At 44.1% G+C, this 19,541-nt stretch overlaps 1 protein-coding gene across 2 annotated transcripts in view; it reads right to left on the bottom strand.

Annotated features, from left to right (window-relative positions):
- Window positions 1-1,139: 1,139 nt before the first annotated feature.
- Nalf1 (NALCN channel auxiliary factor 1) overlaps window positions 1,140-19,541 on the bottom strand; it is a 416,297-nt gene continuing 397,895 nt past the window's right edge. Inside the window, exons 2-4 of one of the 2 annotated variants that reach the window (XM_090341895.1) lie at window positions 18,070-18,241; window positions 4,916-4,961; window positions 3,325-3,413 (exon numbers count right to left, since the gene is read on the bottom strand). In XM_090341895.1, the coding sequence (XP_090198021.1) occupies window positions 4,939-4,961; window positions 18,070-18,241 (195 nt within the window). In that variant the 3' untranslated portion in view covers window positions 3,325-3,413; window positions 4,916-4,938. Of the gene's footprint in view, window positions 3,414-4,915; window positions 4,962-18,069; window positions 18,242-19,541 lie in introns of both variants that reach the window. The other variant, XM_090341894.1, reaches the window with a different exon arrangement.

The raw sequence follows: 19,541 nt of genomic DNA, 5'->3' as shown, positions 1-19,541 counted from the left end.
AAACATGCAGAAGTCTGTACCATACCCTCACAAACAGGTATCATTTTCTTGGCTTTCCACTTACATGGAAGTAATTGCTTTAATATTAATTCATTATTCAATGTGGATGTCTGTTGTATAAAAAATGGAATGAGATGGTGATTGTGAAGAAACAGAGTCTGGATTTATTCTGTCAGCATGAGGATGGGCAGTCCACCATGGGTGGACTATCGTGACTCAAAATAATCAATGATAAAATCTGTCTCATCAGTGATTGTTTTTCATTTTGTCAGGAAGCTGCTGGCTGTTTAATCCCTCTGTTTCTTTCCTTCCTTATAGTCAATGGAAATGCTATGCCTGTAGTAATGAATACGGGGAATGAGATTCTTCTCCTATAACAAGAACAAATGACTATGACAAGACAGGCATCCTGTGGGAAATACAGGTGATGGCACTGCAGACTGACCTTTGAGAGGAAAGGCTTGCTCCTCTTCTCTCCCCACCATCTTCCTCTCACCTCAGTTACACTCTGTGTTCTCAGTTTGTGTTGCATTGTCTTTTGAGCGGCCCCCCTCTCCTGTCACCTAATGGTATCTTCCATGGCTTCCTGTTGCCATCATCTCTACACAGAAGCCCAAATCTCAGAGCCCTTGAATGTGACACAAACTTTATCTATTGCAAAGGGTAACAGAAAATGAACAAATTTTTTTTTCCCTAAGAAAGGTGTTGTCGGTCACTTTGCCCGTATTTAGAAGGAGAAACTTCTTGTCATACGAGTGAATGTGTATACAAGTTATACCACAGGAGTATGTTATTTTCCATGAAGATGGAAATACCTGTGGCTAAAATAGAAGCCACATGGAGAATGTAAAAGAGAAGAGAGTGTGGAGAGGCCTTCCATGGAAGAGTTTGACAGACGGCCTCTAAGGCTCCTTGACATTTGCTCATCCAGTGAGCTGGGCCCTTTGATTGCCCTTTGTAGTCCCACCCCTCAACCTCTGGCTTTCAGCCACCACTGCAAATGCTCTTAACTATTTCTGATAGGCAAAATTGGATTGGTTAGTGTATACCCCCAAACCCATTCAATTTTCCCCTTCATATGCCCAGGAAAAGCACCACAGTTTCATAAACAAAGATGTGGTACTTAGTATGTGCATGTTTACATGGATTAGTGTGTTTCTATTTGTAAAAAAAATCTTAACATAAGGAAGAAAAACTGGAGAATTTGTCATTTTTTGGTGTTTTTTTGTATATTTGTGCAGACCACTTGAGGATTTTCAGTCTCAATAAAACACTATTAAACAAAGATTCTAGTAAAATATTTGTGCATGTGCTGCTAAACGGTTCTAGCAATTTTATTAAGCAATACCTTTATTATTTTTTGAATATTCTTAACAGACTGGAACAAAACATTTTATTCAAAACAAAATATGCATACTGTACGCATGTCGCAAGGGTTAAGTATGATGCAGAGGTTCAAGTCTGTTGGAACAAAAACAAATGTCTGGGGGAATTTCAGAGCTATAAAGTTAATAACTAAATTTTGTATGCTAAGAGTATTTTCTCTATGGATAGTTCCTTCAACTCCAGCTACACAGCAAACTGATCCAAAGTGAACTTCCCAAATATAGTCAGAGAATAGGAAGGAATGTAAAGTGTCTTTTTAAAAATTATTTGTTTTGTTTCGTTTGTTTGATTTTTTAAAAACAGCCCTTATTAACTCTTCCTTCCACTGGTCCTACTGTAAACGCATAAAAGCCTTTTATTTTTCCAGAAAGCAAATCCATATATACTCAGCAGGTGAAATGTTCCCACAAAGAAAAAGAAAAACACAAACAGTAACCCAGACTTCACTTCCTCGACTCTTAGGACATGTCAGAGTGAGAAGGTTTTTGCACTTTAATAGAAATGGCTGACTTGGTTTGTTTACAAAAGAAGTTGTTCCTCAGGGGAAGAGGCAGAAATGCACACCCTTCCTACTCGGAATACTTTTCCAGCCTCTGTTGGGGGAAAAGTGGGACAAGGTTGGTTGTAATGTTGTGTTCCTACCAGCTCTCCCACTGTGAGAAGGGAGAGAAAGAAGGCCCAGAGACTCCATCCGGGTCTCCTGGTTCCCATGGCAATGACCTGGATGTGCTTGCACTGGATCACTGCAGTGCAAGGGAGACAGTTGTGGGAGCCTCCGACTTCAGGCCAGGAAGTGTCTGCTCCCGGCTTCCAGGACTGCCTGTCCTCTCCTGTCCAGACAACCAGCATAAAAAAGGACCAGAACGTTTGGGGATGGGAACTGGAACAGATTAGTTCATGATAGCTTTCTCTATTTTATTGTGTTTTCAACATAAAAACGTGTTGACTGTCTGATTCCACTCACAGCACTTGCTGTCCAGCCAGGGCCCCAGGATCCTCTCGGTGTGGGTTTGTGCAAGAGCGAGCACACCCACCACTGTGGTTACACAGACAGAAGCAAGCGATGTGGTTTGCCAAGGGCACAGAAGAGGCGCAGGGCGAGGCCGGCAGGGCCTGCGGGGTTGTGGGAGGTGGCTGACTCGGGGAGCATTTTTATTTTTGTTTTTGTTTACTTTTTTTGTATTTTTTTTAACTTTTTAAGTTTTTTTTTATTGTTTTTGTTTGTTTGTTTTTGTTTTTGCTATACCATGAGGACATAGCAGATAATTCCTCTAATAGAAACTGACAGGACATATAGAGACAGAACTATCTGATGAACACACACGATGTCTAGAAATAGATAGATAGAGAGATAAGACAGTGAAAAGACTTAGTTTACCTCTGAGAAAACCATCCCAAAAATAAATCCTGTATTAACAAGTGCAGGAAAAGAAACCCGAACCAGAACGGAAGCAAAGAAAACCTGCAAACATTAAAACACAGCGTATAAAATGGTGTGAGAAATTGACAGTCACTTCAGAGCCTTTTAGTCCATAAAAAGCTGCGATTGTGTCCTCGTTGGGCATCGAGTTGATCTTTTCAAGGTTACCCTAGAGGCCTTGCAAGAAGTAATGAGACGGTAAAAGCACCCAGTTTCTGTTCCGGTGGACAGCAGGTGCGTTTTCTTGGTGGGCAGCTGCGAGCATGGAGATGCAGTCCCCGGTCAGGTCCCGGTCAGTCAGGTCGGGCCAGGTGTGGTTAGTCCTCGTTGGTCGGGTTTTCTTCCAGCGTGGGGAGGCCTCCCACGCTCAGGCCTGTGGCATTGAGCGCCACCGAGGCGGTGAGCACAGAGTGCAGGAGAATGAGGACAAGGACGCACAGTTTGAGTCTGCCGTGGCACAGTCTCGTGGCTGAAGACACGGTGAGCGAGGTCCTGTGGCAGGAATCTCTCCTGCCTGTGGCCCCTCTGTGCGGGCGGCTGGGCTTCTCCTCCCTCCTGACATCACAGCATTCGGGTTCAGCATTGGTGAAGAAGGGTTCATAGAGCCCTGCAGGAGGAAGAGAACAGAAGGGTGAGAGGTGGAGAGGACACTCCAGGAAGCTCAGCAGGGAGCAACCCCGACCACTAAACTCTTACAGACCCGCCTTCATCATCATCATCATCATCATCATCGATTATTTTACTAAAGTCAGGTCATCACAACAGACAACAGTTCACAGGTCAGGTGTGTGTCGGGTCCTGTCATTTTCCTGCCAGCGTGGCTAACAAGCTCTGGGCTGTAGTGAGGACACAGGGAAACATCTCATAATGGTTACTTCAGAAGCAGAGCCTACATCAGGGTCTGGATCCACTTTAGAGACCAGGCTTGTTTGCTGGGTTTTCCTGGGCCTCGAGTCCTGGTCTGAATGACAGGCCTGGCTACCCATGCATGTGCTGGACAATCAGCCACTTGACTCTGCTCCTTGTCCTGCTGTTGGTTGCTCCTGGCTTGCAGCCCTTGCTTGCTGGTGTCTGACCAACAGTAATCACAAGCTTCTGTTCTCAGGGTCCCCTTCCCGGGTAGCTGAGACTGGGCGTTTTAGTGGTCCCCCCCCCCTCTTGCTCTGCCTCTTGTCTGGGTACCTTGATAAATTTCTCCATTCTCTCCTTTCCCTCTTCTTTCTCTGAAAGCCTGTATTGTTCCCACTTGATAAATCCATGCATTGAAACTTCCAAAGTGCTGGAAAGCTTAACACGATCACTTCTAGGCAACATTTCCATCGTGTGCCTTGCTGTGTCATACACAAAACATCCCCACTGCCAGCCACTGGGCAGTTGAGTTTTTCAAGTGACTTCAACCATGTTTCACAGGGGTATCAGAACAAACGTACTACTCAAACTGTCTCACATGGTTCTCCTATTTGAAAAACTTCCACAATAGACTGGTAATGAATGAATGAGAGTTTTTTTCATGCCCACTGCTTGACTGTGTGCTTAGTTCACAGAAATGACTTGAAAATGCTGGCTGCCGTGAACAGTGATAGCTGTGGATGGCATTTCTCAGCCACACCCATGTAATGACATCTAGAGAGCTTTTCTCAACATCCAGACTCGCTGTCGAGTCTCCCTGCAGGGCCAGGCTGCCGGCTCTCCCAGGGGACTCAGGTCTGCACCCCTAACCCAATTCCTTCCTGAGCTTTCTCTGATTGTGGACGCCTCGGTTCACTTTTCTCCCAGTGTGGCTCCACTGGAAATTCCTCGGGGAAGCCCCACGAAGGCTCCCGGTGAATGCTATCTGAGTCATTTCCTGTTGATCACCGTTGCCCATTTCTGTGTCTGTTGCTTTTGTCTAGCTGTCGTCTTAAAACTATGAGCTACACTTGTTCACCATTGGATTCTCAAAGTGTGGCGGAACACATAAAACAAGCCAGAGATTTAGTAAGCCTTGATAACCTGAAGAAACTAAGTCCAGTGGTTTGGTTGAACAAAAAGAATCTTTTAAACAATATATGCTTCAGTCTTCCATTTCTATTAAAGAAATAACCACAATAGCTTTATAATGATGCTTACAATATTCATTTCTTCTTAGGCATTCAAAGGTAAACTTCACCTTCGCCTAGGAAGAATATGGAAAAAAAACTGAATTAATGAGGTCTGCAGCTTTGACAATTTTTTATTGCATGATATTTTCGTTTCTCTAAGATACCTCATGAGAAAGCTGGCCATCCTTTGAAATGGGTGTTTCCCAATGTTATATTCTGCAACTTACAAAGTTTACACAGCAAGTATCAAAGCAAGAATCTACAGGCCATTTAGATCACATTTTAGAATGTTTGCCAGAATTTAACAAGGTCATGTAAGACACTCTTCAAAAGTTGTTCCAAAGTTGACATGATAATTTACAACTAAAGATTGTCCAGAAAGAGTAATGCATTTAATACAGGCCAATGAAGGAAAATTTCCATTTGACTGGCACAACTCATTCCTTTTTGCCCTCTGTAATTTTTTTAGTATGCCAGTTCTGGGGCTTGAACTCCAGACGTTGGCATTGTCCTTGAGCTTTTTTTTTTTTTCCTACTTCCAGCCTTTTGGATGCTTAATTTGAGATAAGAGTCTCATGGAATCTCCAGCCAGGTTGGCTTTGAACCACAATCCTCAGACCTCAACTTTCTGAGTGGTTAGGATAGTAGGTGTGAGTCATTAGTACCTGAACCCTCTGCACATCTAATGACAATGTTTGTTCTGTGTTATACATGCACACATACGAATGCCCAGATAATTCCAGAGGATGTTCAACAAAACACTATATATATAAAAAAAAAACCTGTCTTCTATAGACTTCATCTCAAAGGCTTCCTTCTCTGGTGCAAACAATTGAACCTCCTTTAGTATATAAATATATATATATGAAAGTATATTTTATCCTCATCTTGCTTTTTAGCACAGCCTATAGGATTTCTCCTCAGAAGGTGTGGAGGCAAAGCCGTCATCCTCCCTTCTTCCAGGAAATCCACTTCCCTCTGAACCCTTGCCGTCCCCGAAACAGCACATTCTGTCACCTGTGCTCCCAGGGCTGGCATGCCATGAGCAGAGTTTTTGGCCCAGCAGTCAGTCATTGCAAGGCCTCCTCTACACCCCTGCACTCATCCAGGAGGCTCCTTCCCAAGTGCTCACGAATTCACCCTCAAACCTGTACCACGCATGGCACCCACCAGCTTACCTCCCCAGGGAAGGCCCTGTGGGGCCTGATGGCTTCTGTACCTGGGGCCGAGACAGCCCCCCTGGAAGCAGCTCACAAGCACGTCAGTGGGATTCTTTGTTAACACAATTAAGTCCAAATCTGAAGATTACACAGAAACCTCAGTGCCACCTCTGTGGTGTATTCTGTGATGCCATCATACATGCATCTCTTGTGTCAGTCAGTTTAAACATGTGTATCTTCCCATGTTTAGCATTTCTTTTTGGTGGAAATATCCAAGCCCTTGGTCTAGACTGAACCCAGGGACTTGTCCTTATCAGGCAAACACTCTACCTCATGAGCAATGGCCTCAGCCCTTTGGGTTTTACCTCATGTTTTATCTAGGTTCTCATTAACTCATTCTCTCCTCCTGAGCATCTGGGATCCCAGGCGTCTACAATCTCTCCTTTCTTCAGAACTTCTTTCATGACAACTCTAACTTGGTACTACTGGTCAACCTTCTCCCTACCTTCTCTCTTGGCGAATCTCCCCAGCTTTCCATAGGAGCCACTGAACCTTAATTTTGATGAGTTCAACTTCTTTCTTTTTTAATTCCCCATATAAGTGAGCTTGTAGAGCCTTCATTTTTCCATGCCTGGCTGGTAACCCTTGAATACATAGATGTCTAAGCCCTGTCTGTGTTGATGGGGATGAGACAGATTCATTCTTCTCATCCTAGTTTGGAACAGTACTCTGCTGTGACTATGTACAGATCTTCCTTCGTCTGATTCTCTTTCTGGACTCGTGTGGCAGCGCTGCACTGAATGCTGGAGTAGACTACCTCTTCCACATACGGATTTCATTTCCTTTGGGCCAGGGGAGGGGATGTGGGATCGTAGGGCCTTCCAATTCCTCATGTGTCCTCAACAGTAAATGCTCATTTACAAGATGATGCCTGCTGAACAATGCGTGGATTCTTTTTTTTTTTTTTTTGGTGCCAGGATCAGGGCCTGAGCACTGTCCTTGGACTTTCTCAAAGCTACAGCTCTACCACTTGAGCCTCAGCACCACTTCCGGCTTTTTTCTATATATGTGATACTGAGGAATCGAACCTGGGTCTTTGTGGATGCTAGGCAAGCACTCTACCACTAGGCCAAACTCCCAGCCTCCAATGCGTGGATTCTATGTCATGTCTCTTTGATTGTTTGGCTGGGTATGGAATTCTAGATTGTAAACTGTCATCCTTCAAATCGATTCAGACATCGCATCCATGCTTAATGGTTATCTCGCCTACTTTATGCCAGTTATCTTTATTCTTCTCTTTTCTGGAAATCTTAGCATATTTTAATATGTAATAATCTTGCTGAGTTTTCTTCCTATTTTCTATGAGGCTCCAAATTCCCGGGGCTCTTTCGTGTGATCGTGATGTTGTTTTTGAAGTATCACTTTCTCTTTTCACAGTTACTAGACATGTATCTCATAGGGATAAGTATATACATAATTCTTCAGTTACCTATATATATATTTGAATATTATATATTTATCTAAGTGTCCTATATGAATATATTTATGTGATATGCATGCATTTATTCTGAGGATACTCGAAATGTTATTATTTACTGTTTCATTCACTCCTTGAATTGAACTAGGTTCTTTTCTCTCTTTTATTTACATTGTTCTTGTTTTTTGCTTGTCTGTCTGTTTTTCATCTTGTCCCTTTATTAAAATCGCAGAAGTGTGATGTGTAAGTAGGATGTTTGACACAAAGATAGTATGTACAACCATTATGAAGTGAATAGATAAAGAAACTTAAACTTCTGCCTTCAGGTTAACCCAGCTCCCTCGGGGATTCCATACAGTGCCTGTCCAGGGTGATGGGTGCTAAGCTGCCAGGTTTGGGGGATCATGGTGAGAGGAGGTGACTTAGAGAGCCCCACTTCAGCATGCATATTCTCACAAGCCCCCAGAGCCTTGGCCTTCCTGTCCAGCTGGCTCCTGGGCTTGCTTCTTTGCAGATTCTCTTCTATCTGAAAAGCAGGTCTTTCCTTGAAAAAAATCATGCCACCAGCTTCCTTCTAAGCTGAGTCAGGAGGGAGAAGCCATGTGGCAGCCTCTTCTCAGGTCCTTGCTGGCCTCTGTCCTTTGCCCTGGTCTTCCTCCCGGTCTCCTAAGGCAGCTCTGGGAAGCAGAGACCTGGGGAAAGTCTGGCAGACTTTTTCTCAGCTGTGGTATTTCATCTCTCCCAGGCCCCAGCAGTCATTTCCATGCATCCGCTTTCCAAGAGTTTTGGTTGTTGCCTCTGCATCACTTCATGCTTCAGCTGGAACTTTCTAGAACATTTTGCTATTCTCTGGGTTACATAGCTCCTCTCTGTCCTCAACTCATGTCCGGGCCCATGGAATGCATTCTTGCAAATCCAGGGCACACCTCCTTCTAAGGAAATGATTTCCAGTCCTCTGTGTAGTAGAAAATGCCATGTGCCACCTTGAGCTCCTGTGGACGTGGGGCTGGTCTGCCCAGGATTGCAGATGCAGAGTCTTTCTGGAGTCACCTAGGCCTTCCAAGTCCCCAGGAGGTCTCCCTAGGAAGCCTAACTCAAAAATCACCATCTGAAGCAGTCTGAGAATGAACACATTCCCAATTGAAAACAAACCATTTCTCAACAATAACCTCACTGCACAAATAAATAGATGATTAGGCTTAGAAAAGGAAAAAAAAGCAATTTTCAAGAAGTAAAACGCTCTGAGACATTTAGTTTAGAAAATGTTCTGTTCACAATGAATCATTACTTGCCGTTTGCATTGAATAATAATGAGTATAGTTATTTTAGTGTACTAACCTACTGTTTGTGTGTGTGTGTGTGAAGATAAAATACCACATATAAGCTGTTTAGATTGGTGCCTGTCAAATGGTAAAATCTCACATATCTGCCTTTGTTAAAATGACAAGAAAAGAAGAAATTTCTAGTCTATTTTATCAAGGCAAGTACCTTCACAAACACACACATATAATTTAGATTGCATATAAAAAATAATATCTGGACAGGCACCAGTGCCTCACACCTGTAATCTTAGCTACTCAGGGAGCTGAAGACTAATAATTTTGTTTTGGAGCCAGCTCAGGTAGAAAAGTCCCCATGATACTCTTGTCTCCAATTCAGCACTCAAAAACTGGAAGTGGTGCTGTGGCTCAAAGTAGTAGAGCACTAACCTTGAGTAAAAGAGCTCTGAGACAGTGCCCAGGCCCTGCGTTCAAGCCCATGACCAACAAAACCAAAGAGAGTGCAAGAGAGTCCTATTACATCATTGATTTACTCTTATTTATTTTAGGTTACATAGATGACCAAGTGAGATTACATATAATATATGTTATGTATGTAGCATTGTAAGCAATAACATTTATGCTCTTGAAAACAGGTAATATGCCACAAAATTTAGAAAGTTCTTGAAGTACTCTCTCAATTATAATTTTGATCATTTATTTAATTTTTCTTATGGTTAATAAACTTTCAGTTATTTCATATCAATGATTATTGTTGATAGATGTAAGACAACTTACTTTCTGAAAATAATCTATAAAATTTGATAGTTTAAATTTTCTTTACATCTCTTTTTTTGTTTGATTTTTTTGCCAGTCCTGGCCTTGAGATCAGGGCCTGAGCACTGTCCTTGGGATTTCTCAAGGTTAGAGCTCTACCGCTTGAGCCTCAGCACCACTTCTGGCTTTTTTTCTACGTATGTGTTAGCAAGGAATGGAACCCAAGTCTTCATGCATGTGAGGCAAGCACTCTACCAGTAGGCCAAATTCCCGGCCCTTCTTTACATCCCTTAATTTGCCTATATCCCCTTTCTCACTGTCAGTATTTTATTGCTTTTCTTTTATTTATTTTATCTGTCTTTGTTCTCAAGTAGAATTGTAGTTTTATTTTAGGTTGTATCATGATTGCAGTCAAAGGTGTAGCTCTTGAGCCGAACATTCTTATTTGTGTGTTTGTGAACTGATTTCTTCATTTGTTTAAGTTTTTCTTCATCTTTTGATTCATTTTTCCCTATGATTCTCCTCTTTGGCCCACACTGAATTGAAGACCTCTTAACTCATTGAAATGTCTTTTCTTACAAAAATAAAGAATTTATCATTTCATATTTCCACCTATGAATCACAGTCTCCAGTTCTCTTATACTTCTTGTCCAGTGGTTTTGCATATCTTGTAGTTGTAACTTATATTTGTATCTGAATCTCTTCTGTGCTTTATATTTTGCTTTGTTTTGTTTTGTTTGTTTTTTTTAACTGTATATATTTTTTGTCTTCTCTTTTTTTGGTGCTTCACTTGCTAGGGAAGGGCTTTGTCATTGAGCTACATCCTAGCCATACTTTTCTTTTCTTTTTTGCCAGTCCTGGGGTTGAGCTCAGGGCCTGAGCCCTGTCCTTGGACTTTCTCAAGGCTAGCACTCTACCACTTGAGCCTCAGCACCATTTCCAGCTTTTTTTTTGTCTCTGTATGTGGTACCAAGGAATCGAACCCAGGTCTTCATGCATGCTAGGCAAGCACTTTAACCACTAGGCCAGACTCCCAGCCCCTAGCCATACTTTTCTTTGTTTTAACTTTAATCTTGGGTACATGTTAGAAAGAATTTTTGTCATTAATTTTATGGTGTTTTTATATAAGTTCAAGAATGTGGCCATTATAAAGTTACTTTATTTTCTTTGTATCGTGTTATATAATCTTTGAACTTTTTTTTAATGTTGTCACTGGCAAATCATTATTGGTCTTTATGTTTATGTGGCCATGGCTAATCAGAAGGTGATCCAGAGATATATGTGTCTGGTACAGATATTCGCATTATTTTTCTGTAGAAACTTTACTTTTGTCAATAGTTACAAAAGTTCATAAGCCTTTTCACCTTACACTAGATAGTCACTATTAATCAAGAAAATGACAATAATAATGCCATTCACTGTGGTGCTTTGTGTAAATTCAATGCTTTACATAACTCAATGTGTAGACATATAATTGTACAAACATGCTTTACATAAACTACAATGGGTAGACAGATAATGGCACAAACATGGTGCTTATGTATAAACTATTCATGCATCCATAGACTGGTCTCTTGAGGGTTCTCAGGTCTAGCCTCCCTCTGTGAATGTCAGATAGCAAACTGTCCCAGGCTCTTCAAAGACCCACACAGACCTGGGTAAGCACAGGCAGTTCAGAGCCAAAATGGAACTGCATATTAAGAGTTTTCATTGCTCAAAACCCCAAGAATGATACTAATTGAAATTAAGATCAAAGGCCACATTGGATTGGCAACAAAGACATTCAGACATTTATTCCTTCATTAAGAGCATACTCAGAGGTTAGAAACAAACCGCCTATCTGAAATGTCTTGAAGCTAAGCAGAGAATTTCCTCAACCAATGTTCCCAAACCTCTCCAGCCTTTTTCTGGAACAAAAACTGTCTGCAACCAGAGGATATAGTCTAAACAGAAAACCCACACGTGGTGTCAAATATCACATTTCACATTGTTATTTTCCCAAAAAATGGTGGCCACGATTGTTTCTAATTATGCAAAATGTATTCTGAGAAAAGGGCAAGAAAAAAAGCTAATGGACACAGAATGTACATTCACCAAATATATCTTCTAATTTTCCACTCTAGTTCTAATGAACCCTTGGAGAGCTGCCTCCATGCTGGCAGAACTTAACGGAACGATGCCCAGAAGGGCTGTGAACTCCTAGAGGAGAGGCGAGAAGCCTAGGTGGGCAGGCTTGGTGCATCTACTCAGAGCTCCTCAGGGTGTCCTGCCCCAGTTCTGTGTTCTGCAGATGGCCAGAGTGATCAGGAGCAGGTAAAATCTACAACTCCACATCCTCCCGCCTCCCCACTGTCCCAGATACACTGCTAACGCATTCTCACTTCTCAGGCTGGATTTCTTTCGCCCATGGGAAGGAGTTTCATGAAGAGCTTTGGAGATGAAAAAATTGAAGAGCTCCACATGAGTTTATACTTCAGAACGAGAGGAAATTGGACCTCTCTCAGGGACCCACTTCTCACATCACGCTGCGTGCTAACCAGGCTTTCCTTCACCTCGTCTCCCAAGAAGCTGGATAAAGAAAGCCATATGTTCCTTATCGAGAAGATGACTTCTCTCCTCTTCCTAGTTATGTGCTGTAATTTAGCTCTGTTGGCACGAGGGACATATCTCAAAGCACTATCAGTGGATATGCATTACCTACGGTCTTTGGAAATTTTTGAAAATCCCTGGTAATGAGGAGCCTGTAAAAGAATAAAAGAAAATTCTTAAAAATAGGAAACTAGATGGATGATTCCATGGCTGTGGTAGCTCAAGCCCTCAGCTGTAATGGGAGAGACAGTACTGTTAAGTCTTTGATTCACCGGGGTAGTCAGCGCACAAACATTTCCTGCCTTCGTTTCTAAAAGAAAATGCAGACTCTGTAATCACACACAAAATCACCGCAGGGCTGTGTTCAGGCAGCCACCTGCTCATGCCTGCTAACAATTGCCAGGCCTTGTAAACACCTCATAAACAGAGCTGGACTTCAGAAATACGCATTGCCTGCACTGAGCCAGAGAGAAATAGTATTCATAGCTTGATTCAGAAGTCTGTGAAACATGAAGTGTGTGGCAAAGTTGTGATTTTAGATTTTAGATTTTGCTCGAGACAAATGCTGACCAGCATTGCTGAAAACACTCTACCTCTGTAACAAGAACTGGCCCCGTGTCTGCAGCAGAGTCAGAGAAGCCAGGACGCTATCCAGTTAGGAAAGGTCTGAATTTGGGGAAATAAACATCAAATGACATTTTTTTCAAGCCCTTTGACCTTCTTGGTCCGATTCAAGGAATTGCTTTCAAGAAAATATGGAAATGCTTGGCTGTAAGAATGTAAGTACATCCATGTATTTCCAGTAGCACTTCTCATGCAGTAAACATGGGAAAGAAGAAAATTGTCAGTAAAACAGATTATTTACATGATGCTCATCTATTGTGATGTTGTGCAGAAGTGCATGATGCATTGCAGTCATATCTTATTTCATGATGGCAAACAGAACGCATGCTAGGGAATTTTATTTTCCTGCTGGCGGTACAGAGGGGCTCTCTCACTGGTTTTTTCCTCACATTTACTAAATGTTTTTGAATTATACATATACATTCTGGTAGAAACATAATAATGACCACAACTTCATAGGAAAAATGCTGTAGCACTTTATGATATGTGATCAGCGTGGTTAGGTTTTTAAGAAGACCTGGTTTACTGCCCTGAATAACATCCCCTGGTCATGAGTGCTGGGTGCAAGGTGATGCTGGTTTGGAAGACATTGTTGTTAATGACAATGGCCAGGGACAGAGGCGGGGCTTGAGGCTTCCCTCAGCCGTTTTCAAGACGAGGCCTCTGGGAAATTTACATGACTTCTTCATTTCAAGTCTACTGAACATGTTATCTCTTCTAAGGAAAGCACTTAGATTTGTATTTGGGGAAAAGAAAGTGCTTCCTGATTCTATGTGTGCAGTTCAGGTGGGACTAACCATCTTCCTCTCTTACACACACACACACACACACACACACACACACACACACACACACACACACACACACCCTGGCATGCAGGAGAAACCTGAGTCTTCCTGGTAGAGAACTCCATCCTATCTCCTGTGCGTTTTTCAGCTGTGGATGGGAGATGCCGGCACAGGACATGTCGTCATAACTGAAGCTGAGGGGTCTCCTGCTGAAGTTGTTAAAATGAGAGGTGTTCATGTGACTCTGTCGATGAAATCAACGCAGAAACAGAAAAGGGAGCACAGAGGTGAGGGGAAATGGGTGGACCTGTCCTTGGAGCTTGGACTAGAGTGGTGACAGAGCTATGCTTCCAGATTTCTCAACCACCATCCACACGGGACAGAGATGGCAACAGGGTCTCTCTCTCTCTCTCTCTCTCTCTCTCTCTCTCTCTCTCTCTCTCTCTCTCTCTCTCTCTCTCTCTCTCTCTCTCTCTCTCTCTCTCTCTCTCTCTCTCTCTCTCTCTCTCTCTCTCTCTCTCTCTCTCTCATCTATCTATCCAGAATAGGTACACAGTGTATGGTATATGAGAGAAAGAAATGAAAAATAAGGTTTCTGCCTGAGGGACTGCCTATGTGACAGTAACCTACCGCAGGTGGCTGTCAAGGAAAATGTGACATTACTGAACCTGTCCACCATTCCTGGCTTTGAGGATGGAGGAAGAAAGCTGAGGGTTGATACAATGACAATTGTTGGCTGTATGCCCGAAAAGAAATAGGGACCTGTCTCCTAAGACTGAGTCTTGTTGACTATCTTTGTTAAAGGTTGAAAGATAGTTACAGACCTCGGTGCTAGGGACAGAACTGGCCTGCAGGCACTTATATACTAGTCACATGAGCTGGGTGGAGTTTCTGACCTGCTGAAGGACATGATGGTAAAAGTCACCAAGCCTGTGTCTGTTTGTTAAAGCAGGATTAAGAACTGAACAGAGAAGTTCCAGTAATTTTTTTTCTTGGAATGAGTACAACTGCAAGAAAGAAAGCATTTTGGGGGGAAAAGGAAGTAAAACAGGCTTTTTAATTGGGAAAAATATTACAGAGGAGAAAGAACATAAATCTAGACTCACCACATTTATTCTTCTAAATTTCTTCCCATTATGGCACATATTTTAGCATACAGTAAAAGCAGAGATATAGCTTATAACCCCCTGGAGTCAAGCAAATAATAAGAAAGTCACAGTGAAAAGGACGAAAACTACTCCATAGTAAAATGAAATTCTGGCAAAAAGAGCATGCTCCCTTCTCAGCCTGCAAATGTGAGTAACACCTTTACTATCCAGTTGCCTTACTAACTCAATTTTAATGCAGTGATACCATGTTAGAAAGGCAGGATTAAGTGGGACTGTGGCTCAAGGGATAGGGCCATAGCCTTGAGCTGAAGAGCTCAGGATAATGCCCAGGCCCAGAGTTCAAGCCCCAGGACCCACCAAAAAAAAAAGGCAGGATTAAAGAGTCCTGGGGGATCCTGCTCACTAGTGAAGTGGAAAGCCGGGAGGAGGGGAAGCTGGCAGTTCCAGGCCCACCCGGGCATTTCCAGTAACACCAAGAAGTTTAAGTAGTGTAAGTAAGAGGATCACAATGCTACCTTGAAAATAGTCAATGCAAAAAAAAAAAGAAAGAAAGAAAGAAAGAAAGAAAGAAAGAAAAAAGTGGAAGGGCCCCTGCCTTGCAAAGTACAAGACCGCATTTAGTGCCTCCTCAATTCCACCACAAAAGAAAGAAAAGCAAGTCCCTAACCATCATCCCTCATTCTCCAGCCCATTCACAGAGAGCCTGTCTGGAGCTTTCTGTTCTCCAGAATTCCCAGGAAGCATCCCCAGAAGGCCTACAGGGGCTGAGGACAGCTCAGCCTCTTTCAGCTCTGACTCCACGTGCTTTGACCTAGGGACTGAATCCCGACACAGGTCCTCACTTGTCTCCTTCTGTTCTAATCCGGGGAGCTCACACTCTCCAACACATCTGATGTTTGCATAGCCTTAAGCGGAAGAGCTCAGGGACAACACCCAGGCCCTGAGTTCAGGCCCCATGACTGACAAAAAAGAAAAAAAAGGTTAGGCTATGGCCTTGAAAGGCACCGCAAATATTGAAGTCCACAACCATTACCCAAATTCTAGGTGAACGGGGTGGCCTGTGGAGACATTTTTGTGCGCTCTGCACTTCCAGAGGTGGAGATCCACGTGGGTGTGTGTATGTGAGAGAGTGTGCAGGCAGGCATGGACACACCTAGGTGTGAGTGCATATGTCATATGTAGCGTGTACGTGTGTAGACACGCGTGTGTGTATCTGTGCATGTGTATAGGTGTCTGTGTTAGCATGTGTGCATGTGATACGACTCTGAAGTGACAGTTTATGTCCTGAGAGTTTAGGATGTATATCTAACCTGTGCCCTTTTTATGTCATGACTTTAAAGGGATAAACTTTAGGGTGACGCATGAGTAGGACTGTCACGAGTGGGGGTCCCCCCCCACTGGTAGACAAGGCAGGAGCCCCGGGCCAAGCTGGTCTGGCTCTGGATCTGGGCATCCTGGGCGTGCGTGGAGTGGACAGAACAAACAAGCCTGGATTCCTCCACTTGCCCAGGCCCAGGCACTCCCGAGGGTGGAGGGTGGAAGGCCTGCGTCCGAGGTCACCACCTGCACCCCAGGCCTCCCAGGAGCCTCCCAGGTTCAAACCTGCAGGGCAGAGAGGCGTCAGTGCAGCAGCAGCCCAGCTGAGTGCTGACTTTACCTTGGCATTGCCACGCACCCATGTGCCGTCACTTAGAGTCATAGCCATGGTGGCCTCGGGCTCTCAGAAGCCCCCGGGAGGTGGAGAGTGGTGGCCCTGCTCTTCTTCTGCGGGAAACTCGTGTGTGGACACTTCACGCATGGTGTGGAAAGGAACCAGGCTGCTCGCAAAACCCCAAACTTACTGGGAGGCTCAGGCCTGCAGGCCTGCGTGGGTCTTCTGGAGCTGTGAGATCTGGTATGGGCAGGGCCCACTGGGGCTCTGCACATGAGCCCCGGCTCCACGACTCCTCCAGAGGCCTCCGCAGTGTCCTTCCTCCCTCCTCACAGCCGGGTCTAAGGCTGCCCTGACCCTCGAGGGCCTGCGCAGCAGCCCAGCCGCAGACCTGGCCCACAGCGGGGCTCGGCCGAGCCCTCTGAGGGCAGGGGTAAGGAGGGCACCCCCAGCCCCCAGGACAGCCGTGAGGAGGCTGATGGATGTGGCAGTTAGAAGGCACTAGCCTTAAATTTCAACGTGGTTAAAGGTCTGTGTGAACTTCAAATAGACTGTGTCTGGTGAATTTGTATCAGAAAACAAGAAGACATTCACGTCCTCCTTCTCCTCTCCCTTTCTTTCTCCTCTTCCCTCCTCTGCTTCTATGTCAGTGTCATTCTTGTCCTTGTCTCTGGAATAGAAAGGCCACCTGAAAATCATCTAAACCTCAAAGCAGCTGAGGCCCTCGCACAGGGAGTGGAGGTTCAGGCCTCAGCCAGGGAAGGCCTGAGTACCCCTCGTCCATGGGTCCTGGAAACCCCTATGGCGAATGGACAGGGGGGTCTGAGAATAATCTGATTGATCTCAACAGGACACTCTGTTTCAGGAAAACTCTGTCACCTGATATACAAATAGGGAGTTTGTGTTTCTCCATGCTTCTGGAAGGTGTCTGCTTGGAGTAAAGACAATTCCACCAACGTCCTGCAAAGGCTTTGTCAACTACAAGAGAAATAATACAGGGAGCAATTATCATGCCAGTCTAGCAGAGAATGTCGTCGTTTCCTTAGAATTCACTTCTTTTAAAGAAAGTTACGTTAAGCCTTTATGTCTTACTCTGTGTCTAAATTATCTAACACTCGTAAGTATCTAGGAAAAAAATAACAACAAAGTATTGTTGCCAGTGTTTGGTCCAGTCTGAGATCTTTGTTGAAAGAAGTAAACATTTTTAAATGCTAAACGTATGATCCAATCATATCTAACACTCACTGTGTGACTCACTATAAATATCCACATACAACCACACTCAACCACACATGCACAAGCATACACAGACATCTGCACACGTATACAAACCTGCACACAGAGACACAGACACAGACTGCCCACGCAACTACAAGTGCATAAAATGCACATATGAATCCACACAAACAAATACATATATATATGGTGCACACATGTACACACACAGGCATGCATGCACGGCCTAGCCAGATGTTTCTTCTGTCCTTGGAAACATGGGAGGCAGAGCAGACACTGTGCATTGGTCACTAGTGTAAAGAAGCGCCTTTCCCCCTTCCGTGTTCACTTCCACGTCATTCGTAGGACGGCAGCGTGGATGCTACAAGTGTTGCGAGAGTTTGGGGTTGTCAGGGCTCTCAGAGAGAAGGTGTGGAAAACTACCAGTGGTGCTGCACGGCTGCAGCAGGAAGGAACAAGGTGAAAAGCAGCCAGCAGGGCCAGGCTGCTGGACACGGCCCGCCCGCCCCTACCTGTGCAGATGAAGCTGGAGAGGCCTCCGTAGATGACTTCATCATTATCGGGCAATATGAACGGACACCTCGTCTGGACCTCCAAACAGTATTGCTTGCAAGGAATTGTCTTTCTGCAGTTAAACTGTGTGACTTCAAAATACTGGGAACAGAGCCAGGCTTTGTAGACAATCTGCAAAACAATCAGAAAGACAAGAATCAGGACTACAGGACGATGACAGCAGGTCTGCCTGTGACAAAGGACAAGCCGTACTCAAGAGTATCCTGGGCGAACCCCCATGACAGCAGGGTTACAGAACAGCAGACAACACAGCAAGGAGGTGTGTGGTCTGAGAGCAGAGTGATGACCGAGCTCCTCATAGCATGCCTGGGTATTCTGTCATCACATTTAACGTAGCTCAGCGGGCTAAAGCAGGAACTGAGGTTCTCAGAATCCAACGTGTATAAAGGAAAGGACATAACGAATGACCCAGCTGCCAGACTGGTTATTTACTGCAGTGTGCAAGGCATCTGGTAGTTCCTCTGTGTGACACAAGATGGTGCTAAGGCCTTTGCAACTGCAGCCTGGCGGGACAGTCGCAGCCAGTGAAGGCTGGCTAGCAGAGCCATGACTTACAATCTCATTGAAAACCAGGGAGCTCTATGAAGATCGCCCAGAGAATGGACACTGTGGATGTCATGCCGATATCAGATGCACTGTAACCCACACCAACGCCGCTTCGTTATCCATGCGATTTGAGGAAACAGGAAAATACAACTTCTCTCCCTGTCTCTCTCCCTTTCTCTTTCTTGGGGGCTTTTTAGGGCAGTAGTGATTGAACAGTTATTATTATTTTTTTTTAAGATGGATGTGATGAGCATGAAAGTCAGATGTTACTTTGAGTAAACATTTATGATATAAACCAAGCAGTAACTTCAGAATCGTCTATGCCTTGGGCATTGCTAGTTTTACTGACCACTGTGTTAGGAAGTAGTGGCGATTGGATATGATAGACCTATGTATATCTAAGTCTATCATGGAAATTTCACTTCCTGTATTTCTGGGATTCAGAAGCCTATGTACTTCCTTTGTTTTGGTTTGGTTTTGATTAGTATCGGGCTTGAACTCAGGGTCTGGGGCACTGTCCCTGAGCCAAGGATTGTACTCTACCAATAGCTCAGTGCCATTTCTGGTTTTGTTTTTTAGTTCTTGAGTGGTTAATTGCAGATAAGAGTCACATGGGGACTTTTCTGTCTGAGCTGGCTTTGAACCAGAATCCTCAGATCTCAGCCTCCTGAGTAGCTAGGATTATAGGTGTGAGCCACTGGTGCCTGGCTCGATTTCTTTTTACAAAGCTTTCCTACATAACCTCGGGGAATTGCTCACCTCCCCCTAGGCTCAAGTGGGCACCACAGCCTGGCGGAAGCTTTCCCCCAGTGACTCCTATCACGATGGCTTCTGAGTGGCAGGTCGTGCTACCCCTGTCACCTCA

Source organism: Megascapheus bottae, chromosome 11 (assembly GCF_031878675.1).
Source record: "Megascapheus bottae isolate mThoBot1 chromosome 11, mThoBot2.hap1, whole genome shotgun sequence".
NCBI classification, from domain to species: Eukaryota; Metazoa; Chordata; class Mammalia; order Rodentia; family Geomyidae; genus Megascapheus; species Megascapheus bottae.
This window is presented reverse-complemented; position numbering and strand designations above follow the sequence as displayed.